The sequence below is a fragment of the Bicyclus anynana genome, chromosome 21 (genome assembly GCF_947172395.1).
Source record: "Bicyclus anynana chromosome 21, ilBicAnyn1.1, whole genome shotgun sequence".
Lineage (NCBI taxonomy): Eukaryota > Metazoa > Arthropoda > Insecta > Lepidoptera > Nymphalidae > Bicyclus > Bicyclus anynana.
Genome location: NC_069103.1, coordinates 6,223,374 through 6,250,355, shown reverse-complemented (window position 1 = coordinate 6,250,355; position 26,982 = coordinate 6,223,374). Strand labels below are relative to the sequence as shown.

The window sequence follows — 26,982 nt, the reverse complement described above, 5'->3', positions numbered from 1 at the left end:
TGTCGGACTTCAACCGACTAAAACCCCACCGTGTTCCAACTCGCTGCCTGATGACTAAGCCACGGGAACATTTCATAAACTACCGCAACTCAGCCAGCGGCTCTCGTAATCAAGCTCTCCTGTTGTGTTATTAAAATCGCTTCGGGAACACTAAAAACGTCTACAACTCGATGATTTATATCCAGTGGGTGACAGATTCCCTGTATCTGTCACCTGGACGTCCTCGTCAAGGAGGCAAATGGCGGTCGTGAGCGAGCCGCTTTCGTCCTTGCTCTTCTACGGTGGATAGGATGACACTCCAAGTCAACCTCTCTTAACCTTTCCGCCGCTTCCTTATGTGACATTACAATTTCACAGAATGAGACTAGATAGATTACACCCTGGATTACACACACAACGGTTTTATTCAGGAAAAATACACGGTTCCCTCGGATTTTGAGACAAACATATTTCACGCAGAGTCACGGGTGTTCGCTAGTATTATGTAAATACTCGTATGTTCGAAATTTGAATTCAGTTTCACACAGAAGGTAGGCGATGTTACACATTGTTCGCGAGGCTCACGAGAGATGTTTCCGCGCCAATCCCTCCAGTAATGACTGCCAGAGAACGACAATTTTCTATGGAGTACGCTGCAATTTTTTAAAAGGAAATTCCTCGCGATACAAATGACTTACATTCAAAGCGTAATTCAAATTGTATAACTATTAATTAACCAACAGTAAAAAAAATATATGGTTAATAACAACTTTTTTTAAACTACTCCCAACTTGTATCAATTACGAGATTATTAAAAGTTGTTTTTTTTCTGTTTTTTGTTTTTTTTAATGTTGCTTAATCAATAGTTATACAACTTAACAGCCACAATATCCTACAAACTGCATGGTACATTATTTCGTTCCAACGCTCAGAAATTTTCATTTCCTGGTAATTCAGTTCGCTACCAGAATCCAGAATTTTCGTAAATAAAAAAGTTGATCGTCTCATCGTGATGAACGAACGATCGCTACTTGATTGTAATCAGTTGTAAAAAATATTCTACGGATCCCGAACTACTGTGTTTAACTTTAAGTTTTCGATTTAATTATCACCATTAAATCAAGACATAACTTTTCAAAAGTGCTTGTAAACTAAGCGTAATTGAAATAAATGAATTTGAATTTGAATTTGAGAGTCCACAACAAACTCAGCCAATTCAAAAAATACGCTTCGTTGTTATTAATCTGCTTTATTATAATACGAATAGGTATATCTGAGGTGTGCGAGATAATATTGGTAAATGCAGTGCAAACCGCAGCATCCGATCCGATCTTTGCAATAACGTGAGTGGTGGCGTGCGGCTATGAGATAACGTTTTGTATATTTGTTGTATTCCGAATAACATCTGTGGAACAGGGATGATGACAGTTTTTTAAATCTATACTTATAATAAATCTGTAGAGAGGTCAATTCTGTACATGAAATATATTTGCAAAATAACTATCAGGGGGTGATTAGTGATCGATACTAATGCCAAAAATGTAATCAGTAAAATTTTTGTCTGTCTGTCTGTCTGTCTGTCTGTATATTCGTTATAGAAACAAAAACTACTCGACGGATTTTAACGATACTTGGTACAATTATTTTACATACTCCTGGGCAGGTTATAGTATACTTTTCATCACGCTACGATCAATAGGAGCAGAGCAGTGAAGAGAAATGTTGAGAAAACGGGAGAAGTTACTCCATTTTTTAAGCTTCCGTCGTGAGTACAGCCTTAATGGTTAAGGCTACATAGAAATCATGTATGACGGAAATATTTGCCTTAAAATTATTTAAAATCACAACAGCATATATATGTCTATCTTTCATGGTTGACTCACAATGACACGTGTAACTCCCGATATCTTAGCAGTTCGGAGCTTTCTAATTATATTTGTCTACTCTTATGTTTATAACACTCAGGTGGTAGGTGGTAGGTGGTAGGGTAGGGGTAGGGTAGAGGTAGGTTATTGTAGGGTAGGATAGGGGTAGTTGAAAGTTTACATCGACTTTCACGCGGACGAAGTCGCGGGCGTCCGCTATTGTATATAAATTAAGAGATTGGTAATAGTAAAGCAATTTTGTAAAAGGAACAGGGTATCTGCGTCATTACTTTCGGAGCTACAGGGATTTAAGTATCCGCGGATCCCTGAAAAACGCCCCATACAAAATGGCACGAACTAATGACGTCGTAGGCAATGTAGTGATCGTTAGATTTGTATGTGCGTTCAAACAATATTACTAATATCTTTGTTATTTGTGCGTTTATGTTTATAGTTCACATATTAAAAAATGTCACATTTAATATAAGGAAGCTAAAACTGTAAGAATTTTCATCTAATTACAATAAAAGATTTTTAATAGATTTTGAATTTTTATAATCTAATTTATTTTGCAAATATCCATTCAATCTTTGCTTTTATGTATGAATTAGTTAACATTGACCTTATTTACCCGAATGTATCATAAAAATCAATATATTCAAACCTAGTCATCATCCCCACTGTGGAGTTGTGGACTTCGAAAAAGGGGGAGCTTTTATATTTTATTATTTAAGAAAATGAGCCGTGTTTTTAACTATGACTAAAATCCCCCTTTCTTCTGAAACTGCAAAAAGCCTAAAAGGTTCTTATTTTAACCTAATTAGATGAAAATTCATACAGTTTTAGCTTCATTACATTAAATGTGACATTTTTTAATATTTGAACTATAAACATAAACGCAGAAATAACAAAGATATTAGTAATTTAGTTTAAACGCCCATACAAATCTAACGATCATTAATTGCCTACGACGTCATAAGTTCGTACCATTTTGTATGGGGCGTTTTTCAGGGAAACGCGGCAGCGCCGCAAATCTGACCCTTTAAATCGCTGTAGCTCCGAAAGTAATGATCGCAGATACCTTGTTACTTTTACAAAATTGCTTTACTATTAGCGTACTCTTAATTTATATACAATTTAAAATACTGTCGCCATCCCTATTATTACATTATGCGCGTATTAATTTTTTTTTCCGTGTAATCGAAAATTGTTTTTTTTTTATCTGTTTTCGAACACGTGGGAGAATTGATTAAATTCACTACCATACTCCTTTGCAAGGCTGATTTGAATGCAATAAATATTGAAATATTCACAAAACATTCGATGTAGCTGGAGCTGACATGAATGTAACGATATTGTTATGTGTCACGTGATGTATGTATTGTCCAAATATTAACGAGCAACGCCCGCGACTTCGTCCGCATGAAATTCAGTTTTATATAAATCCCGCGGGTACAATAGATTTTCCGGGATAAAAAGTAGCCTTTAGGCAATGACCTCTTTTTAAGCCCCCACGTAAAAAGGGGTGTTATAAGATTGGCGTGTCTGTCTGTCTGTCAGTCTGTCTGTGGCACCATAGCTCCCGAATGTATAAAGCGATTTTAATTTAGTTTCTTCTTGTATGAAAGGTGACTTATGGGCGAGTGTTCTTAGATATGTCTGATGAAAATCGGTTGAGCCGCTTAAAAGTTCTGGGAGTTGAAAGTGGGGAAGGAAAACCGAATGTCTGCAAATATACTATAGTTGGGTCTCAAATGAAAGCGCACTGAAAGAGAATATTGATGACTTGACCGAGAGTGTAATTAATAATTTCAAGACCTTCGGGGGTTTTTCAAAATTTTCGATTTTATGTTTTAAATATTTCAGTGTAAATCGGTCCAGTCGTACCAAAGATTAGCCCGGACAAACAGAGAAACAAAAAAATATTTTTTAAGTTCAGTTGTGTTTTAGTATCTTGAAAAATAACTATGAGCACTTGAGAACAGTTGTTTTAAAATCAAACCTCGTTATAATGAAATTAAGTTTTTCACAAATCCTGCGGGAACAACAATTTTTCCGGGATAAAAACTAGCCTATATGTTAGTCAATAACGTCTTCTAACTTTCAGATTAAAGTCCTGTTAAAATCGGTCCAGCCGTTCCAAATAATAACCCGGACAAACAAACAGACAGACAGAAAAAACATAATTAAAAAAAAAAGTTCCATTATGTTTTAGTATTGTTTAAGCAATTGTTTTGAAATCACAGACAGACTTCAGTCTTATATATATGTATTTATTTATTGTTGCAGGGAAGTACTTGTGGAACACGTGGACGGAGGAGTGGGTGGTGCTCTACGATGACTCCACTATGGCGTGGTTCAAGGTCAGTGCTTTGGGCCTATAGCCCGTCGATTCTCTTTCTACAAACGCTAACGCTTAGAAAAGTAACAAAGTGTTTGGGAATGACCGACTTGATCACGTGCCCTGTCGATAATGAGTGAGATAGAGTATAACCGTATGGCGTCGGCTAGTTTTTGTATATAACATCGACCACTGTCAGAAGGACTGGCTCGTATTGTGCGCATACGATCAGTCAGCCTTGTCGCAAATCTATACGTTCTCCTGTTATTAATGGTCGAAGCTACTAAGTAATCAATAAGCTTAAGATGTTTTATTCAATATAAGTATTTATATGCGAAACATATTGTACCATGCCTCAACAAGAAGATAATATACCACAGAAATTGAAGACCTTAAGCTAACGCTTAAGCGATGATACTGTTATAATCGGTGATTTTCTTCAATAATGTATACCATTCCATTTATACGTGGTCCATCAATCAGTGTGTAATTAGAACTCAAGAAATGATTTATTATTATAATTTAATTTTTAATTTTGATGTCTAAGTATTGATATTTTTAAGGTAGAAATCAAATTAAAAAAATATAATCGAAATTATTTGCAAGTTGAATAACCATAAACAATCGATGTTTTCTTCTTCTCGTTTATAATCTAAACAATTTATCGAACGTATCGAACAATTCGGAAAGAGAAACAAAATTATACACACGATAAAGTACTCATTCAAGTTGCGACGGCTTTCGATTTGTTGATTGGGAAACTTTGCTCCTCGGGGCACAGGAGCCGACAAAATATACAATAATTTAAGGCGATGCCTCATTTGTGCGTAGCGTTCATTCAAAGGATCATTCATTGTATGCCACGAATTGCGTTGCATCGCGTCGCAACATATGATCGCATTGTATGCTAATTACCATACGTGCTTTGTCACGACGCATGCATCCCGGCAGTATCAACAATACGTACAATACAAATGTTTTGCTGTGGAACATCCATAGCCGTACGAAAAACCGATTTCTGGCGTGACGACGCATGTCGTGGCGACGCGTTGCCACGCTAAATGATGGTATATATACAGTCTATATGCAGTAGTGTGAACGGTGTGGCAACGCGTCGCTGTGCGACTGTGCGATTCTCTCCCATAGTCCTACTCGATCCGGCGTTATGCCATCTCTCTCGCTACATTGAGCTCGGATACCTATAGTGTATACTCCGTAGTGTATATGTATAGTGTTGTTTAACTTTTGCAAAATAATGTCGATGTTTTACATCTACCAGGCGTCCCGTGACGGCTCACATTTTTTTCTTTTTTTTTTGTCGCACTGAATCTCTGACAGCGCAGCACGTCACCCTTCGCCAGTTTCCTTGTTCGTTTGTCAATCCACAGAAACGTCGTTTGCGACGACGCAAATGTCATTTATACTTCTATACTTGATATTTTAAAGAGATAATGTTTGTGAGGTTGTATCTAACTAGGACTTTTTGTAGGATAGTATAATCTATGGATCTACTGAACCGATTTGGAAAATTCTTTTACCACTAGTCTCGCTATTTGTGAGCGTTAAAGGCGTTTTTTTCTCTTATTCTTACGGGAATTGAAACTATTCGGATGAAATCGAAGGGCGTTGGGTAGTTTAAAATATATGGAAAACGACGCAGCGTCGACGCTGGGTTTCACAAATTAACGCAACGCACTGATGGGTCTGAAACCTTACCGTTCCTCCGTGTTAGTAAATTGCTGGAACTGGGAATAACTGAGAGTCATGACACATTGCCGCAAGGCGTTGTCTTTGTTTCTGATTGATTAACTTTTTTCAGTTACCGCAGGTACAACACGGCAAATTTAATTACTGCCACCCAGTCGTCCCCCAAAACTCACCCTTTCATCTCACCCCACAGCACCCTGTGCTGAGCCTAGCAGTGCCATAGGTATTTTTTTCATTACACTGATGTTGTACATAAAGAGATTTGATATCCATTCATTTATTAACAACCCATATTCAGCTCACTGTTGAGCACGAGTCTCCTCTCAGAAATGAGACGGGTTAAATCCACAATTGGCCACCACGCTGGCCCATTGTGGATTGGCTGACTTCACACACCGTCAAATACGCAGGTGTTTTTACTTCACCGTTTGAGACACGTGATATTAAATTTCTTAAAATGCAGATAACTGAAAACTTAGAGGTGCCCTTAAGCGGATTCGAACTTAGGCCCTCCGAATCGAAGGTAGAGTTCATATCCACTGGGCTATCACGCTCCTCTTTTTTTTTCGATTTTGTTATATGATTCAAAAAGTTTAATAGTTTGAATCGGTTTAAGTTGAAGGAGTGGCTAAAGGAGTGGAGTGGTTAATGGAGTAGGTAGTAGTTCGTTAGTAAATAAATAAAATTTAATAAAATCCGATTTTGTAAGTCTGATTTTGACTTTTACCTTCCTTTAACAGGGAGAATATTAAGTCATCGATCCCGATCATTATCATTAACTCCTAATATAATAATCACAAAGACCCGTTACCCGTCGACCCGTACTTTAGCAAAGCCTACATTTATAACCTAACAAGTATATTTTCCTTTCTCCAAGAACGGGATAATAATTTGGCTGCTGTTAATAATGACCTTAATATTAATATAGCGAAAAGATTTCCGTTTTGTTGAATGGATTTCTATGGATCTTTATATTTTGCGCTACTCTGCTGCAAACTTTCCATTAATCAACCCAAGATGCTACTAGTGCACGTGACTTTCCACGTGAATATTTATCCCTCAAGGAATTCAATACTTGATTGACCTTTAACTTGTGAATTATGTTCGCACGTGTAATATCTAGATAGATAAGTTTGTATTGAGACAGGTTGTTGTAGGTTTTGAATAAATTATTATTTTGCCAATCGTACGTAGTTACGTCTAAGATGTATACAGTGGCGTAGCTTGGCTTGGAGGGGTCCTGTGTCAAAATTAGTTGGGGGGGTGGGGGTCACCACAAAGTAAAATTGGTATAAAGTTGGTAATAAATTGTTTGTTGTAACATACTAATTTTTTTTAATGGAGTCAAAGAACATTGAAAAAAAAACAAAGAAAATGGCAAAAAAACGGTGAAAATTTTTTAGGCCCACCCAAGAGAAAAATATTACTTTTTGACTTTTGTAATTTCTGACGTGAAACTCTATACAAAGTATTTTATGTTTTTTTTTCGGAAGCACCAGATTAAGACGTAAGATTGTGGATTAAATTGTACTAATCTTTGATTTCATATGTGAGATACGGGACACAGGGCCCCTGTAGTCCGGGGGCCCCGTATCATTGATACGGGGTTAGCTACGCCCCTGGATGTATAACAAACTTTAGCTTGTATAAAATTCACAAAACTCGGGCTATCACAAGCTGTCAATCTAGAAAGGCTTTGATTTCAATTCAGTTTTTATCCTATCGGAAGAATTTTGGTATAAAACCACAGAATACATCTAGTTTGTTTGTTTGTTTGTTTGTTTGTTTGTTTGTTTGATTGAACGCGCTAATCTCTGGAACTACTGGTCCGATTTGAAAAATTCTTTCAGTTTTAGATAGCCCATTTATCGAGGAAGGCTATAGGCTATATATTATCCCTGTATTCCTACGGGAACGAGAACCACGCGGGTGAAACCGCGCGACGGCAGTTAGTATGTGATAAAACTGAGTTCGTAGCCTATATATTGCTCAAGAATCTCATTAAAATCGTATAAATAATTATAAGCGCTTAAGAAAATACAGTTATTTTACAATTACAAACGGATAATTTTATTTATATGAATTGATACAGGTATTGCGTATCGATTTCCATACCATATCAGCCGACGTCCACTGCTGGACACAGGCCTCTTGCATGGATCTGCAAGCACAACGGTCCCGAAACGCCAGAATCCAGTGGCACCCTGAAACCCGCTTGATGTCCTCGGTCTACATAGTGGGGGGTCGACTAACACTACGCTTTCCAGTGCGGGGTCGCCATTCCAGCACCTTGGGACCACAACACTGATTTCCATCCCTTAAATATTGTATAGCAGCATGGGCTTGATTTCTATTCGAGTTGTTCTTGCTACAAGCTCGTCATTAATGTATTCAAGGGTCGGTCCTAAATTATTTTGAAGTACACCTTTGATGAAATTACTTGTATTCATGTTAATTGATCCATAACGTTTTAATCAATAATTTTTCAACACAAAGCAAAGGATTTCTTTCACTTTCAAAGCTTTTATATCGTTTGAAAGGTACCTAATTTCTTTGTAATTTAGGTATGAACGTAATAATATAATTAACCGCTCAAGTAAAGATGCTAAAATAGATATGTTTTAATTTTTTTTTATTAAAAAAAAGAATATTTGCTATATCTTGACTATGCTATGACCAATATTTCCATTCCCCTCCAACTAGTCGGGAAATACTGTGTTAGGAGTGGGTATGACAATAGACCAACGGGGCGGGATCGAACCATCACCCCTCGAAATGCTTGTTATAGAAACAATTTTCATTACGCTACGATCGATAGGAGCAGAGCAGTGAAGGGAAATGTTGGAAAAACGAGAGAAGTTACTCCATTTTTACAGCGATACTACTGTAAGGGCTGGATTAAATAGGCCTAAGGGCGGACGAATTCGCGGGCGTCCGCTAGTATTCCTCAAACTCAAAAATGAAACGAAAACTACATGTATTCCTACGATTTTCCTGCCATACTCAAACTATAGGGATACATATTGTAAGGTTTTTAGTTCCCTCAGTCGACCTCCGGGACAGGTGTCTCGCCTGAACAGGAACCTAATCGTCTAAATAATTGAATTCAGAAACCAAGATCATCCATCACCTGGTCACTGAGAAGCGGTTGACATTTCCATCCGATCTCCATCAGGCTAACCCGGATTTAAAAGGATTCATACTTTTTATAAACATAAAAGACTAGCCGCGCCTCTCGGATTCGCGTATTCGGAATAGCGTAGTTCCCGTCCCCAATTGAATAAGCGGATAAAATATAGCTTATGACACTCACAAATAACGTGGCTTTCTAGTGGTATTTTTTTTTTGTTGATTTTTTAAATCTATTCACAAGATCCCGAGATTATCCCCTACAACACCACTAACTTTATCTATCTTCTATTTATACTTTAAACCTGTAGAGAGGGCAATTCTGTACATGAAATATATTTCCAAAATAAATAGAAGTGGGTGATTAGTGATCGATACTGATGCCAAAAATGCAATCAGTAAAATTTTTGTCTGTCTGTCTGTATGTTCGTTAGAAACAAAAACTACTCGACGAATTTTAATGAAACAATTATTCTTCATACTCCTAAGCAGGTTATAGTATTAGACCAGCCTTCAAAAATGATAAAACGTGAAAAAAAATATAGTAAGATGAAACCCATTAGAAAAAGAGGAATATGATAAAAATTAAAGGAAAAATAAATTACGATTGATCCGTGTTTGGAAGTGGGAGGGGGTGAGTTTTTAAGGGTAAAAAATGGTTTATCTTGATTTCCGGCAAAACTACAAGTCCTATGGAAAAAAGTTGAATGGCAAAGTTATAGGTAATAAATAGATCTACAACTTTTGTAAATACAATGTTTTCACATAACCTCAAAATTGATACACGTGATATTTAACTTCCTAAAATGCACATAACTGAAAAGTTGAAGGTGCATGCCCCAGACTGGATCCGAACCTACGCCCTCCGGAATCGGAGGCAGGGGTCATATCCACTGGGCTATCATGGTTCGGCCTCTAATATTACTTTATAAATAATTTGACTGACTTTTAATATAAAAGGACCACAGCTTCCGAAAACACGTTATTGAATGCATAAATTTATCGGCAAGCGATGTTACGAGGGCAGAACATACATCAGGCTTTATCTAGGCATTTATTCCTTGTGTCGTAAAAGTTACCTGAGGAAAATATTACAGCCAGGCCTTCGGCTTTATACGATAAATGTATCCCGCCATCAGTTCATTAGGTCTCAAGTTACATGGACGTAAAAAAGGTAGTTTATTGTTTGCATAATATTCGTAACGTTTTTCAAACGGTGAAGGAAAAACATCGTGAGGAAATCTGGTTACCTGAGAATTTTCCTAATTATCTGCGTGAGTGAAGTCTGCATTGGGCCAGCGTGTTGGATTATTAGCATAACCCCTCTCATTCTGTGATGAGACTCGTGCTCAACAGTTAGCCCAATATGGAATGTTAAATCTTACTTTTGTGCCATATTAGCTATTGCTTCAAATTGCTATTTCTTACGATTCGTGCTACTTGTTTTGTGTTGGCCCTACACTTTCAAAAAAGGACCCAAAATTAATGATCTCCTTTCAACTTGATACCTGCATTTTATGCATTGGTGCATTCCCGAAATAAAGGGTTTTAACAGTAGACCTAGCTGTAGCCCAGTGGACCTCTGCCTTCGATTCGGAGGGCGTAGGTTCATGGTCTGGAGCATGCACTTCCAACTTTTCAGTTGTATGCATTTTAAGAAATTAAATATGGTCTCAAATGGTGAAGGAAAAACATCGTGAGGAAACCTGCATACCAGAGAATTTTCTTAATTGTCTAAGTGTGTGAAGTCTACCAACCCACATTGTGTCAGCGTGGTGGACTAAGGTATCATTCCCCTCTCATCCTCTCATGTCTCATCTCACGAGGAGACTCGTGCTCAACAGTGAGCCGAATATGGGTTGTTATTAATGAACAGACAGACAGATAAAAAAAGTGATCACAGTGACAGATAACTGTCTTAAAAGGGCTCCAATTTTTCCTTTTGAAGTACTGAACCCTAAAAATAAAATGAACCCTAACTAAAATGTCACGGCTGATATTGAACAAAAGGACATACAAATTATTATTAGATATTACAAGAGGCACAAAGAAAGCCAATATTAATAATTAGCCTGCGAGCGACGGGAATACGCAATGAGCTCAAGACGGTCGACAAAATGGCTGACAAGAATAAATCTTCATCAATAAGAGGAAAAACCGCTTGAGGATGACACGAGGGTGAGCGATGGTGCCGCCGCGACCAGATATTACTGTCATTTGAAATGTTTCATGTTTTGGATATTTTTATGATATGTACTTATATACCAAGGTAGGTATCTGCATTGAGTTTACGACGCCTTAATAACGACGAGTATTTACTAACGGCAATATCTCTTCATTTCGTTAATTTTAAAATTTTCTTTTTTTCGACATACACAAAGTGTGTTAGATTAGGTACGAGTATCTAACACATCTTAATTTTCCTTACATGAGAAAAATGAGTTAGTTAGGTAGCTAGTTCCTATATTAAATACGTATATAGATAAAAGTTAAAAAAAAAATATATGCGTGCGGATTTTCATCCTCCTCCTAACAAGTTAGCCCGCTTTCATCTTAGATTGCATCATCACTTACCATCAGGTGAGATTGTAATCAAGGGCTAACTTTTAAAGAATAAAATAAAAAAAAGACTTTCAAAAACTTTTCAGCGACAAACTTTTCATTATACTATGTTATCCCGAGTCAAGCCATTTTTATGGTTTATGAAATGGTTTCGTCAGCAATAATATGAAATTATAAAAAACCGGAAAGTGCAAGTTGGACTCGCTCACGGGGGCTCCGTACGTAGAATCATTATAAATAGTTCAGCAATCGATCTGTGCAGTTTTTGCCGAGCTCTTCCCGAATCTTAAACTACTGTTTTTAAAGTTCAATAACAAATGTATCGTTTGAGATTTTTTCTTGTAGGTACGTACGGTTTAAAGTGATGTTACTTGCCAAATTTCATAGTTCTAGGGTAACGGGAAGTACCCTATGAGTTTTGATTCCCTTTTCTGCTAAATAAACCTTTTTTCATGTAAACTTCACTTCACGTAGAACTGAGTATACGTTAATACGTGCAACGTCCATCCATTCCCGAAGTAAAGGATCTTGACAGACTGACAACAAAGTGCTTTTAATCGTTGAAGGATTCCGTTTTGTCCTTTTGAGTTACGGAACCCTAAAAATAAATCTTAACAACGGAACGCTTATTCAGTCTTATAAATTGACATGAACCTTCTTCGTTAACTCTGAAAAATACGTGTAGACATATTTTTATTGATTGACTTTGGCTCAGCTCGCTGAATTTTTATAAGGATAAAAAATGTTCCTCCCTCATATTTCAATATCAATTTAACATTTTTGTTATTGATGACTAACTTGTGTAGCTGGGTTTACACGGTGTTTTTTTTAATATTAATGTGCAATACGAACTTTTACTTTGAGATTATGGTTAAATTATTTAGATTTTTCTGTTTTTATGTAAAAAAATTACGGAGTACATTGTCATTATTGAAAGAAGATCTTTTAACAGATCTATACCTAGATGTTTAGCCTTTTAGCTGGAAATCAACACATCAATACGTGTTTGTTTTATGGTCTTAAAAAGTAAAGTAATAAATAATATAAAAAAATGAATTATTCAAATCGGTCCAGGCGTCTCCGAGTAATCAGGCAACATACATACAAAAAAAAAAATCATACAGAGAAGATCCTCCTTTTATTGAAGTTAAAAACCATTTTGGTTATGTTACTTTGTTTTGTTAGATGAACGAGTCTGCATTTATTCCTGAATTTTGTCAAATTTAAAAGTCTCTTCATAATACTAGCCCTTGACGATCAAGTATACCCACGTTTCTGCAGCACCCACGGCTATAATTGATCGTGTGTTGGTCGCTGCGTGCACATACATGAAACGTCTTCGCTGCGGGCAGCGCTGCAGAAACGTGGGTTTACTTGATCGTCAATGGCTAGCATTACGCAGAGACTTTCAAATTTAGTAAATAATTTTCTCAACCCGACTGTGAGTCCAACCCATTTTGTTTTCGACGCGACGGGTCAGGGTGATCGTACTTTGTCGGAGAGATCATCACGAACTTTCCAGAGAGGTCGTTACGTCGTCGTTATCTAAATAAATTACCCCAACTTATTAAATAAATCATCAGAATATACTCCTACAATTTTTCTGTAGCACACGAGTCGGGGTAGATTTCCGATATCGCACAATCTTCCCGACCATTCATGACTAAGAGCCACGGACAGTCGCTGTGGAGTTTACTCAGATTATTGCGACAAAAGTTATAATAACTTTGAGAAAATGGCGTCGACAAGTCAGGAACTTTCGCCGACACGAATTCTGTTTAATCTACACTTCTTGTTATGGCCACGTTGCAATGACTTGCGGTACGGATGGCTTCAGTGTGCTCGTGGCGTTCGAGCCGTCCACATCTCTTGTTGTGTAATTTTTTATGGGTAACTTGGGATAGGCGGGGAAAGTGACTTGAGTGGAAAAGGGGAGTGTTTTTTAACAGTCAAAGGCGCCTTTGAACCTACACACAACGTTCACAAATGCGTGATTTCACTCAAGGTCTCTGCCATTCTGATTCTTATTTTGGTTACAGTTTGATTTGTTAATTAAGTTGTCCTAACAAATGTTGTGAATCATAACCTTTGTTCGACATTAGTTTTCTTATTTTTGTGATCACAAAATTCTATACTATTACTATCATAGCTGGACACCGTTAATCAAATAGTTAACTTCGTTGATCCGCTACAAAAAAAGTTAGCTTCGTTAAACGGAAGAATTAACGCAAGGTAACGTTAATCGTTAATCCGTTAATATGTGTAAAATTGCATTTTTATATCGTTGCGAAAGTGAACTTATCAAATTACTCACTAAAAGGCTGACTACTGGGTCCTTTACCCTATAGTTTTGTTTTTGTTTCACTCGCTGCCACGCGCCGCCCAGTACTTGTCGTTTCATACCTTGTCTGAACGCGCGGTGCCGTGCGATAAATAGTAGGATTAACGATTAACGGACCCCTGCATATTAACGAAAGTTAACGTGTCCGTTAACATTTTCAAAAGTTAACTTAAAATTTAATCAAAATGTTAACTTTGTTAATTAACGGATTAACGTGTTAATGCGCAACTATGATTACTATAATCTATACTTAATGTTATAAAGAGGTGGAATTTTTATGGTGATGTAGGGGGTAGTGTCTAGAATCTATACTACGCTCTACAACCCCACGAACTTTACCTCGTTATATTAGAATTTTTGAAATTCTTTTATCCCTAGATAGTCACATTATTTATGAGTGTCATATTTTATCCCCGTATTCTCACAGCGACAGGTACTACGTGGGTGAAACCGCGGGGTGTCAGCTAGTCTAATATATAAGCTAGTAAATATTCTGTTTGTCGTCGATGGTGGTTAGCCGACTTTACACATGTAGAGAATTAAGAAAATTTTCAGGAATGCAGGTTTCCTCATGATGTTTTTCCTTCACCGTTTGAGACCCGTGACATGTAACTTATTATTTTTCTTTCGAACCTACGCCCTCCGAATCAAAGGCAGGGGTCCCACCTACTGGGTTATAACGGTTCTCATATTATTTATTTGGATAAAGAAAGTCGGACCCGCTCAAGCTTTACACTTATACCATACGCCAACACAAAATCAGTTTACACGGGACGTTTACTCCAACGATTCCAGTTATCTCTCTTGTTGTAGATTTTTATGAAGGGTTCAGTGAGGCTCGAATGAAGTTAGAGTGCAATTTGTTGGATGGAGATATTTGTAAAATATTGTATGTAGGTAACTATCTACGTCGCAGTGCTAAAAAAAATTTACCGAATTATTTCATCGCAGCTAGTTGCCTCGACTGGTGACAGAAGGGCTGGCTCATTTTTTGCGCAAAGGATCAGCCTGGCTATCCAGCGCGGAAATGCAGCCAGTATTCTTGCCACCATTCCACGTGGGCATGATTTGTGTAGTTATTAGGATAGGTTAGCTTAAGTTCCTTGTAATTACTTATCGGCGTTAATTTTTTTTTCATTGTTTACAAGTCATCCCTTGACTATAATCTCACCGGATGGTAAGTGATGATGCAATCGAAGATGTAGTTGTAACTTTGTAGGAGAAGGATGAAAATCCATACCCCTTTCGGTTTCTACCGACCTCCCACCAGCCACAATTAACACATAATGCACTTTTTTATTTTTTTATTTTTATTTGCTGAGAACACATACATTCTAATGTATTCAGCCATTTCTGGCATACAACAGTTTATATTACAAATACTATTAACAAAATATAAAAAAAATGAATTCAATAGCAGATGATTAATCAAAAAATAAAAATTAGAACAAGTAAAACATTACAATCTGTGCAGGTACGAGTACTTATGTCAAATAATAATATAATAATAATCTTTACAATGTCATAGGATAAACATAATTAATAAATACAAACAAAAAAAAAAATTTAAATATTAAAAATGTCACAATACATAGTTTTTTATTTTATATTGAATTTTATACACTTGAATTTTATATACCGTTTTTAAAAATCGTGATAGCCTAGTGGATATGACCTCTGCCTCCGATTCTAGAGGGTGTGGATTCAAATCCGGTCTGGGGCATGCACCTCCAACTTTTCAGTTGTGTGCATTTTAAGAAATTAAATACCACGTGTCTCAAACGGTGAAGGAAAACATTGTGAGGAAACCTGCATAGCAGAGAATTTTCTCAATTATCTGCATGTCTGAAATCTGTCAATCCGCATGGGTCCAGCGTGGTGGACTATTGCCTTACCCCTCTCACTCTGAGAGGAGACTCGAGCTCAGCAGTGAGCCGAATATGGGTTGATAGCGATGAGCACTTGAATTTTATATAGGACGCTTATGTCCATATTCTTAACTAGCAGACGCCCGGCGATTTTACACGGGAACGGGAACTACGCGGGTGAAACCGTGTGGTGTCGACTAGTTAGTAGAAAATTGTAAACTTGACCTTGACACGCTTCTGTGTGTTTAATGTCCAAGTTTATAATTATTAGTAGGTACAGGTACATTTGCCAAGAAAACTTCCGACCTTCCAGTGTAACTTGACGAGAAATTATGAGTTGAAACATGGTTCCAGGTGGCGCTGCAGTGTACAACTCAAAGTTTTCTAATTAAAATGGCGCCGCGCGGGATAATGGAACGAACACTTTTCTGAACTGTTGGAATTGCAATCAGTTTAAGTACCTACCTACGAGTACTGACATTGACATGCTTGGTCTATATATTTATACTAATATACTAATACTAGCGGACGTCAGCGACTTCGTCCGCGTGGAATTTAGTTTTTCACAAATCCCTCGGGAACCATGGATTTATTCGGGATAAAAAGTAGCCTATGCGTCAATCCATGCTATAATATATCTCAATGCCAAATATCAGCTAATTTGGTTTCAATAGTCGAGGCATGAAAGAGTAACAAACATTCATATCATCAAAATCATCAGTTTTCGCAAATCTCGAGAAACCATTGATTTTCTCGGGATAAAAAGTAGCCTATGTGTTAATCCGGAGCAAAACCTATTTCCATTCTAAATTTCAGCCAAATCACTTCAGTAGTAGCTGTTTAAACATATTGTTAAACTAAGACTTCCACTGCGGCTTTCTGTTTATCTACCTTTATATTTGCAATAAGCTCAAAACTGACGTGTTTTCATGTGGGGTACACCAATAGATACATGAGGAATGTTTAGGTAGCTGTATCTATTATAAATTAATTTTAATGCCAAGCAAGCGAAGGATTCTTAGAGTGAACCACGAGGGAAACGAAGGATTCCAAGATTGTGCCACGAGCTAAGCGAGGGCCTAAGAAAGGAATTTTGAGCGTCATGAAGCATTGTTGAAAACTTGGTTCAGTGTAGTGATAGTTAAATTCAAAATTTCAGCCAAATTGGTTCCGTATGCGGCATGAAGAGGTAACAAACAAATACATACAAACATTCAACTTTATAATATTCGTGTAATATACAAGAATTGTTCGTTCAAAATGTCTAAAAACGAAAAACGTTGTTCTGCAAAATATTAAACATCAAAGTACTGCAAATTCTCGTAAAGTGAAAAAGCTTTCGTCCAGACTCCGGAATGTAAGTCTATGTTCAGTTTTTCATTAGAAAATATTCATTCATTAGACTGAAAGGGTAGGCACTGGCAATGAAAAGGGATTACGGAGAGAAGATGCGAAAAAGTTTCAGTCCTACATATTACTCGCCTACGACCTACGCCAGTACCTACTTACGTAATTATCTTATATCTTTGTAGATACATCTTTGTATTATATTCTAAAATGTTACTTGAATTTTTAGCGTTGGTATGATATCACGTAGAAATCGTCACAGGTACCTATGGGTAGAATGAACCTCTTCTATATAAGTATAAGCCCGCGAAATTACATTTAACATTGAATAAAAAAAGAAACAGCGTTTTATGTGACGGGGTCCACTAGTTGTATATGAAAGTACGAGAAAGATATTGATTCGCTCGACCGCGAGTTTTTTACGTTCCTGGTTTGTGGTGTTCTATAGTATCATTCGATAGCGTTTTTAGATACGTTATCATCCGCGTGGAAAATAAATGTAAATTTTCAAGCCCTATTTCACCACTTTAGAGTTTGAATTTTAAAAATTTTTGAATCCCATTATATTTCGTATTTTTTTCATAATTTATGAAATGAATGAATGAATGAAATATACTTTATTGTACACCAAAAATAATAATAACAGGCAAGAAATTAACTTAAAAACTAATGTACAATTGGCGGCCTTATCGCTATTGAGCGATCTCTTCCAGACAACCAATCGAAAAAAGAGAAAATAAATACAAGGAATAATGCATAATGACGGGTGTACACATAAAAAGAGAAGTAGAAGATATATTACACTTAGATAATAATATATAAAATCAAAATCAATATATTTATATATATATATGAACACATACAAATATACATACATACCTACCAACAATTACATATATTCCTACATAAATAAGGATACTTACAAATAAATATATATATATATATATATATAACATAAGCATACATACGAAAATTTTATTTAAATAATTTAGATGTAAAAAGTAAGAAACAAGACAACATCAACAATTATTTAAACATGAACAAATAAATAAAATCATTTAAACGAAAATAAATACGGAATGATAAAAAGGTCAAGGAGGAAAGAAGTGCATATTTACCAGTTGTTTGAAAGAAGCTAGAGATTGCGCACGCCGAGCCTCGAGAGGTAAGGAATTCCAGAGGCGAGCAGCTTTTACAGAGAATGATTTAGAATAATAGGAAGTATTATGGGAAGGAATTTTTAGAATGAAATTATCCTCAGATCGAAGTGAGCGACAATGAGAATCACTGAGAAAGTTAAATCGCTCCTTTAGATATGGGGGAGTAGCAGGGTTAAAAAGGACGTTATATAAAATAAAAAGAATGTGAGTATTCCTGCGAAGGCGAATTGAAGGCCACTTGAGTTTATCGCGAAATTCGGAAATATGATCATATTTGCGAAGTCCAAATATGAATCTTATACAAATGTTCTGAATGCGCTCAAGCTTATCAAGCAGTTCCTCACTCAAATTAAGATAACACGTGTCAGCATAATCGAGAATTGGTAGTAGGAGTGATTGTGCAAGCGCAATTTTAGTAGATACTGGAAGGAAATTTCTTAATCTTCGAAGTGACCCTATAGATGCAAACACCTTCCTACTGACCTCACTTACCTGGGGTGCCCAAGTAAAATACTTATCGAAAGTAACACCGAGGTTTTTAACCGTGTCACTAAATGGCACATGCGTTCCATCAAAAACTACACTAGGAATAGAAGCCCAATCAATGCGTGCTACCAAATTATGACTACCTATAACTATAACTTGAGTTTTGGAAGGATTCACTTTCAGACCGTATGAATTGCTCCATTGTTGCAATGAACAAATGTTCAAAACTGTAACTCTTAAAATGAAGGACTTTCAACCCCTATTTCACCCCTTCTTATTTTATTTTCGCAATAAAAAGTATCCTATAACCTTCTCCGTATTATGGTTTCAAACCGCGCCAAGTTTCATTTGAATTAATTTGAAATAATTAATTAATTTCATCAATCATCAAAATATTTTTGGCTTTAGTATCGATTGTATAATGCCCTGCAACAAAAATTTTCAAAATGTCTTCAATGTACAGAATGTACAAACTGGACAGAATTCGTATTATAAGTATAGATTCTAGATGGCGCTGGCGTCCGTTATGCCACGGTAAAGTTTGGTGTTACAAATGGTTTATGTAAAATCTCAAATGTATAGAATTCGACCACTTTTATTATAAGTATAGATAGATAGGATTGTCGTATAATCTGAAACCGCAGAAAATATGTCCATCCATGCTAGCAATTATAGGTCTAGTTACCACAGCGCAGCGCCTTAATAGCACTGCAGGGAGGCGTTAAGTTTAAACTTGTGTAATTAAAATACCTGAGAGACTTGGTGATAATAACACCCACTTTCAAACAACTAACGAGGAGCGGTCGTGGGACAGAAATCAATTGAAACATTATCCTAGGAAGTTTTATTGAACTACGCCTTCATAATTTAAAGGTTAAGTGACTAGTATAACACCTATCTAATGATAGGCTCTAGCTATCTAGTGATAGCCCAGTGGATATGACCTCTGCCTCCGATTCCGGAGTGTGTGTTCGAATTCCGGTCCGGGGCATGCACCTCCAAATTTTCAGTTGTGTGGATTTTAAGAAATTAAATATCACGTGTTTCAAACGGTGAAGGTAAAACCTCGTGACCTGCATACCAGAGAATTTTCTTAATTCTCTGCGTGTTCGAAGTCTGCCAATCCTCATTGAGCCAGCGTGGTGGACTATTGGCCTAACCTCTCTTATTCTGAGAGAAGACTCGAGGTCAGCAGTGAGACCGAACATGGGTAAAGCTAGCACGACAGCGATTTATTTAGATAATAATTCATATTTGAGTGGTAACAATTTACATTTTATTTTTCATCAGGACGCATCAGGCAAGTGTATGGCGACACAAAAGCACCTGGTGAAGGAGTGCCCCGAGATGCTGGCCATCTCGAGCTGGACTGGCCAGGTGCCCAAGAGGCCGCCGCTACCGCCGGGTGCGCGTCTGGCCCAACTCATGGCGCTTGGCTCCCGGAGAAACCCTGGCCATGTTGTGTGGATGCTGGCCAAGTCGGACTCGGAAATGAAGTGAGTTTACCTGCTATTATTATGACTTTATCCACCTGAACGTCGCCTAAATTCACCCGCTTGCAAGACCGGCCTGGTTAAAAACGCCAACGTCTGACGTTTTTCGAATACTCCTTTTTTGGGCACTGTAGTACCCACAAAACATAAAGCACAGTTTGAGTACTAAACAGTACCCAATGATGCTCAGGTTATTAAGAGAAAACTAGAGGACGCATGCGAGTCCATTCGCGTGATTTTGTTTTTTAAAAATCTCGCCAGAACCATAGATTTTTTCGGGACAAAAAGTAACCTACGTTCTGTTCCAAGGTCTTATTTAACTCTATACCAAATTCCATCCAAATCGGTTTTGTGGTTTAGCCGTGAAGAAGTAATATGGTCTGTCCCGTGATTGTCTGAATGTCACGGGTCTTGTCTTGTCTTGGTCGACGAATAGGGATCTATACTATAAACAGGGCCTGTAGCCACATCGATTCTCTTTCTACAAAAGCTAACGCTTCATAAAGTAACAAAATGCATGGAAATGACAGATCCGATCGACAACTTGATCACGTGGCCTGTCGATAGCAAATGTCATTCCCATACATTTTTTTAATTTCCGAAGCGTTAACGTTTGTAGAAAGAGAATCGACGTGCCACATGGCTACAGGCCCTGTACCTACTTGTCAATTATCGCGGTTAATCCTCTGCAACGCTTGTCAACTGCTCTGCAATCGAACAAAACCAATTTATTTTAACTCAAAAATATGATAGTTTAAGGTCTTACACAAATAATTTAATTAATTAGTCTATTAAGTCCAAAATAACGATGTAAAGGCATAACTATAAACTTTGTAAACCAAGAAAAGCACTACTCTGTAACTAGCCCCTGTAGCCAAATGACACGTCGATTCTCTTTCTACGATCGCAAACGCTTCGAAAACTAGAAAAATGTATGGGAATGACATTTGCTATCGACAGGTCACGTGATCAACACCCATACATTTCTCAAGTTTCCGAAGCGTTTGCGATCGTAGATAGAGAATCGACATGCCATTGCTACAGGGGTAGGTGTAGATATATTTTTCCCAAGCTTACATTTTCGCAAAGGTTGTTTTTTGTTGATAAAACTACTTTACTTTCTCGTTTTGTTTTCTGGAACTTTCTACGAATATCCCCCTTTCTTATCCGATTCTTCTATCCGTAAAAGTCGTTTGCGTTGCCGTTTGTTATCAAACTTTATCGGTTATAAAATCTTACGTAGGATACATAATAGCAGCCCTCGTAATATAAGAGTTGTTTTATGATATTGTTGGTAGTTTGTCAGAGTTATTTTTTCAGACCGAAATAACTACATGCCGATATTTTGCAATGTTCGCATTTCTTTGGGATTACGTGATTGACTATAAACATTTTTTGATACTTTTTTTTTTATTCTTTACAAGTTAGCCCTTGATTACAATCTTACCTGATGGTAAGTGATGATGCAATCAAAGATGGAAGCGGGCTAACTTGTTAGGAGGAGGATGAAAATCCACACCCCTTTCGGTTTCTACACGACATCGTATCGGAACACTAAATCGCTTGGCGGTACGTCTTTGTCGGTCACACTGCCACAGCCACGGCCGACGCCTTCCACCAGCCAAACCTCGTTCAATCACAAACCGCAATCCAGCCGGGGATCGAACCCAGGATCTTTGTCTTGTAAAACTACCGCGCACACCACAGCCACGGAGGCAGTCAAAAGAATTTTCCATTTTGTATTTGTACATATATTGCCTTAGTTAAAAATTTTGTGCACGCCACTAAATTCTTACGTGTCAGATATAAGATAGCTATACTACAGTGTTTTTTATCGTTCTCATTATTAACAACTTATATTCGGCTCACTGTTAAGCACGAGTCTTCTCTTAGAATGAGAGGGGTTAGGCTCTTACCCTGCTAGATTACACAATTGCATTCACCCCATATCGGGTTAGTGCAAACCATAAAATTGAATCAAATTACTACAGGCATAAAAGCTTTTACACTTTCAGTACTGCGATATAAATTGGTTAAGACTTGCGTCTTATCTAATTAAACTCGGAGAGGTTTATTGGCATTAAGTGCCAAGGACCATGTATTTATAGACTAAGAGCCAGTGAACTATAATACTATAATGCTGCAATAATTATATACTGATAAACAAAAAAAATATATATACACTTTATACTTAGGCGGTTGAGGGTCTGGTTCCTTGAAACCTGCTATCTTCCAAAGCCACCACAAAACTCCATGGTAGGTACTATAAATAAGGGCCTGTAGCCATGTGGCACGTCGAATCTCTTTCTACAAACGCTTTAAAAAGGTTTAGTAGACACAAAGATTACCCTTGACGACACCACAAACTTTACTTCTTTATAATATTAGTATAGATAAAATCCGCAGCTGGAAATAGAGTCCAGGAGCACTTTGTCGAGAACCACAGGACTGCCGACTGCGCTAGAGAGGTCCCATGATCCCTAAGGAATAGTTTTTACCCGTTATACATTTCTGGGGTCGTCTATGACCCCAAAATCAGAACTCTAGTCTGTCCTTCAGCGATGAATAATTTAATGGGTCTACTTATGGATACTATTGGTCCCTATGGTGGGAGCCTGTGATCGACATTTGGTATGCTACATCTGTATGCATGAATTTAAAACTTTCGCCACTAGGGGGGAATATTTTTACATAATATGTGAAGATACATTATGAATTCTGGTTGAAGCAGTCTTTGAATGTAGCGTTGTAGGTTAGTCGCTGTTCAAAAAGCTTTGCAGTGTTTTAGTCATAATGATATGGTTGCCAGTGTAATTTTGACGGCCTAAGTGGCGCAGTGGAATGCGCGGTGGATTTACAAGACGGAGGTCCTGGGTTCGAGCGAGCAGATTGGATAACTTCCTGGATACTTGTTTTTGGCCGGAGGGCCTGGTATATCGTGAATTCCGAAACAGTCCTAGGCTTCACGAAAACAATAAAGTTACCCCGGCTGAGACGATTGAGATTTTCTTAATTAGTCCAGGTCTGGCTGGTGGGAGGCTTTGGCCGTGGCTAGTTACCACCGTACCGGCAAAGACGTACCGCCAAGCGATTTAGCGTTCCGGAACGATGCCGTGTAGAAACTTAAAGAAGTGTGGATTTTCATCATCCTCCTAAAAAGTTAGCCCGCTTCCATATTAGATTGCATCATCACTTACCATCAGGTGAGATTGTAGTCAAGGGCTAACTTGTAAAGAAAAAGAAATGAAATCATTTTTAAAAGATTTTTTATTATTTTTTTAATATTCCTGTTTACCTCCAACTAGTAGGAAAAGACCATGTTATTAGTGGGTACGAAAATCCAGCGGGCAAGGATCGATCGGGGACGAGAGATTATATTATATGTATAATCTTTCCACGATAGATTATAATCTAACAGTAATTTAAAATCTTACGATGTCATATAGATTACTAACAGACACCCCGTGGTTTCACCAGCGTAGTTCCCGTTCCCGTAAGATTACGGGTATAAAATATAGCTTGTGACACTCACATTAAACACACAAATAACGTGGTTTTCTAGTGGTAAAAGTATTTTTAAAATTCTCATTCCCCTCCAACTAGTCGGAAAAGACTGTATAAGGAGTGGGTACGACAATAGACCAACGGGGCGGGGATCGAACCATCACCCCTCGGCAATGAGTCCGACCGCTTTTACCGTTGACCTATTGATCTCTTAAACTTTTCCTCTATAATATTAAGTACCAATAGATATTATAGAGATTTGTAAGACACGCGTAGACATTTCGTAGCACGTATCGTAGGCCGTAGTTTTGCCAACTTTAACACCAAAAAAAACATCAGTTTCACAAAAAATCCTTACATTACTAACATTAATAACATACATTACAGGGTTTCTCAAAGTGAGGTACGCGAACCCCTAAAGGTTCGCTATTCGACGGTAGGGGGTTCGCGACAAGATTTACGTTACTGATACCAAGTCCGAACTAAGGTTAAAATTGTCCAAAATTACTCCTAGTCCTAACATTAAATCCATTTGCGACAAGAAACAAGCACACCAATCACATTAATATTACAAAGACATTTCTTTTGGTACTTTATGTGCTACCTTTTATTCAAATAAAAACCTTATTTTCTTCAACAGTCAAATTTCTTTTTTCTTTGGAGGGGGGATGTTTCCCATTACTTAGTAAGGGGTTCGCTGTCACTTGGAAATTTTAACAGGGGTTCGTGGAGCCGAAACTTTGAAAAACCCTGCCGTAGACTATAATACATGTATTTATCTCCGTCCATCCCTGTCGCTGAGATCGGATGTCCTATATCGTCGTTGCGTATAAGCTGACAATCCTCTTACGGAACGTGATACGAAAACGTTAAGGAAACGTTGCAAGTGACATGTCCTTATAAACGACTTATGATTATAAAGGTCCCCATACGCACATATGCTTTTTAGGAGTCCAGGAACATATAGTTTGCTACGACCAAGCTAATATTAGTTTCTCTTTTATCGTACCTACTTTTAGATTGCAATCATCATCATCGTTAATCATTATCAACCCATATTCGGCTCACTGCTGAGCTCGAGTCTCCTCTCAGAATGAAAGGGGTTAGACCAATAGTCTACCACGCTGGCCCAATGCGGATTGGCAGACTTCACACACACAGTTCTAAGAAAATTTTCTGGTATGCAGGTTTCCTTACGATGTTTTTTCTTCACCATTTGAGTAACGTGATATTTAATTTCTTATAATGCACACAAAATGATACTTTTCATCCCTGAAAAATCCATGGTTCCCGCGGTATTTGTGAAAAAACTGAATTTTACGCGGACGAAGTCGCGAGCGTCCGTTAGTTCACAAATAAAGCGTGACTTTTTCAAAATTGGTAGTAGATTACGTACCCCCTACCAACTTCAACTCTTTATAATATTAGTATAGATGTAATCAAGGTCAAAACTGACTTAAACATGATTAGATTAAACAAGGAAACCGGGCGAGTTCCATAACGGATTTCGCAATAACCCCGTGACTTGCGATCGCGAGTAGAAATGGGAGGGGTCATGATGAATTACGTCGCCCCCTAGGAAACAATCGCTTCGTATTTCGGCCTCGTCCTTCCACCCAATTATTATAAATAATGAGATAGGATCGCATTACTATGCCGAGAATGGGCAAAGACAAATGGTGGTAATTTTAAGCGGTTCGGTGAGCGATAATGATAACTTTAATGGTATATTTAGAAGTATATCAAAAACTGCGGGACTCAAAGACAATGGGGATGATGACTAGGTTTAACTATATTGATTTTTATGATACATTCGGGTAAATAAGGTCAACGTTAACTAATTTATATATAAAAAGCAAAGATTGTCTGGATATTTGCAAAATAAATGAGATTATAAAAATTCAAAATCTATTAAAAAAAAGATTTTTAATAGATTTTGAATTTTTCGTCGTAATTAGATGAAAATTCATACAGTTTTAGCTTCCTTACATTAAATGTGACATTTTTAAATACATGAACTATAAACATAAACGCACAAATAACAAAGATATTAGTAATTTTGTTGGAACGCCCATACAAATCTAACGATTATTACATTGCCTACGACGTCATTAGTTCGTGACATTTTGTTTGGGGCGTTTTTCAGGGTTCCGCGGCAGCGCCGCAAATCGCAGATACCCCGTTACTTTTACGAAATTGCTTTACTATTAGCATACTCTTAATTTATATACAATTTAAAAAACACAGCCAAAAAATACCATAGACAGTCTTCTAGATATAGAATTGATTTTGAGAAATTATTGGCATTACACCCATATTATCAACCCATATTCGACTCACTGTTGAGCTCGAGTCTCCTCTCAGAATGAGAGGGGTTAGGCCAATAGTCCACCACGCTAGCTCAATGCGGATTGGTAGTTTTCTCACACGCAGAGAATTAAGAAAATTCTCTGGTAGGTAGACGTATGCAGGTTTCCTCATGATATTTTTCCTTCACCTTTTGAGACACGTTATATTTAATTTATTAAAATGCACACAACTGAAAATGATGATGATGATCATTGACTATATTTTGGTATAACCCCGGAGGCATACGGGGCCTATTTTAATCAGCCTATTAAGGGCCCTGTAAAATTGGCTGATAGTGATGATAATGCGACTTTTTGAGATCTATATTTTAGTATCTTTCTGGAGAAAGATATGTCGCGAAAATATTTTTTATTTTACATAATATCAGAAAGTGTTTCCAAATTACCTTGTATTTTACTCACACATATAAGTATAAAATGAAAGTTAATTTTAAAGAAAACCCTATAAAAATGCAAAGAAAAAAGTGTTCATAACATAAAGTTCCCCGAAAAACCTACATATTAGCGTGTAAAAGGGGCACAAAACAAATTTGAGAGAGAGATCACGTAGGACGCGAAAAGTATATTTTCCAGCCCAGTATATTACTCAGTTGCTTCTGTGAGTATAGGGTTCCCACTTTCACAAGATAATAAACACGTTTCATAGTTATTATTTTCTTTTTAAAACACGTAGCAGCACATAGTATTACTTACCTATGTAGACTAAGTAGCTTACGGGATAATTTATAGCCTATAGCCTTCCTCGGTAAATGGGCTATCTAACACTGAAATATTTTTTCAAATCATACCAGTAGGTTTTGCGACTACTAAGGTCACCAGTTATGATATTTT

General features: G+C 37.3%; 1 protein-coding gene across 1 annotated transcript in view; it reads left to right on the top strand.

Annotated features, from left to right (window-relative positions):
* The window catches only part of LOC112056965 (uncharacterized), an 83,260-nt gene that overhangs the window by 33,630 nt on the left and 22,648 nt on the right, over positions 1-26,982 (top strand). Inside the window, exons 4-5 of the mRNA XM_024097453.2 lie at positions 4,134-4,207; positions 20,076-20,281. Coding sequence (XP_023953221.1) covers positions 4,134-4,207; positions 20,076-20,281 — 280 coding nt within the window. The remainder of the gene's footprint in view (positions 1-4,133; positions 4,208-20,075; positions 20,282-26,982) is intronic.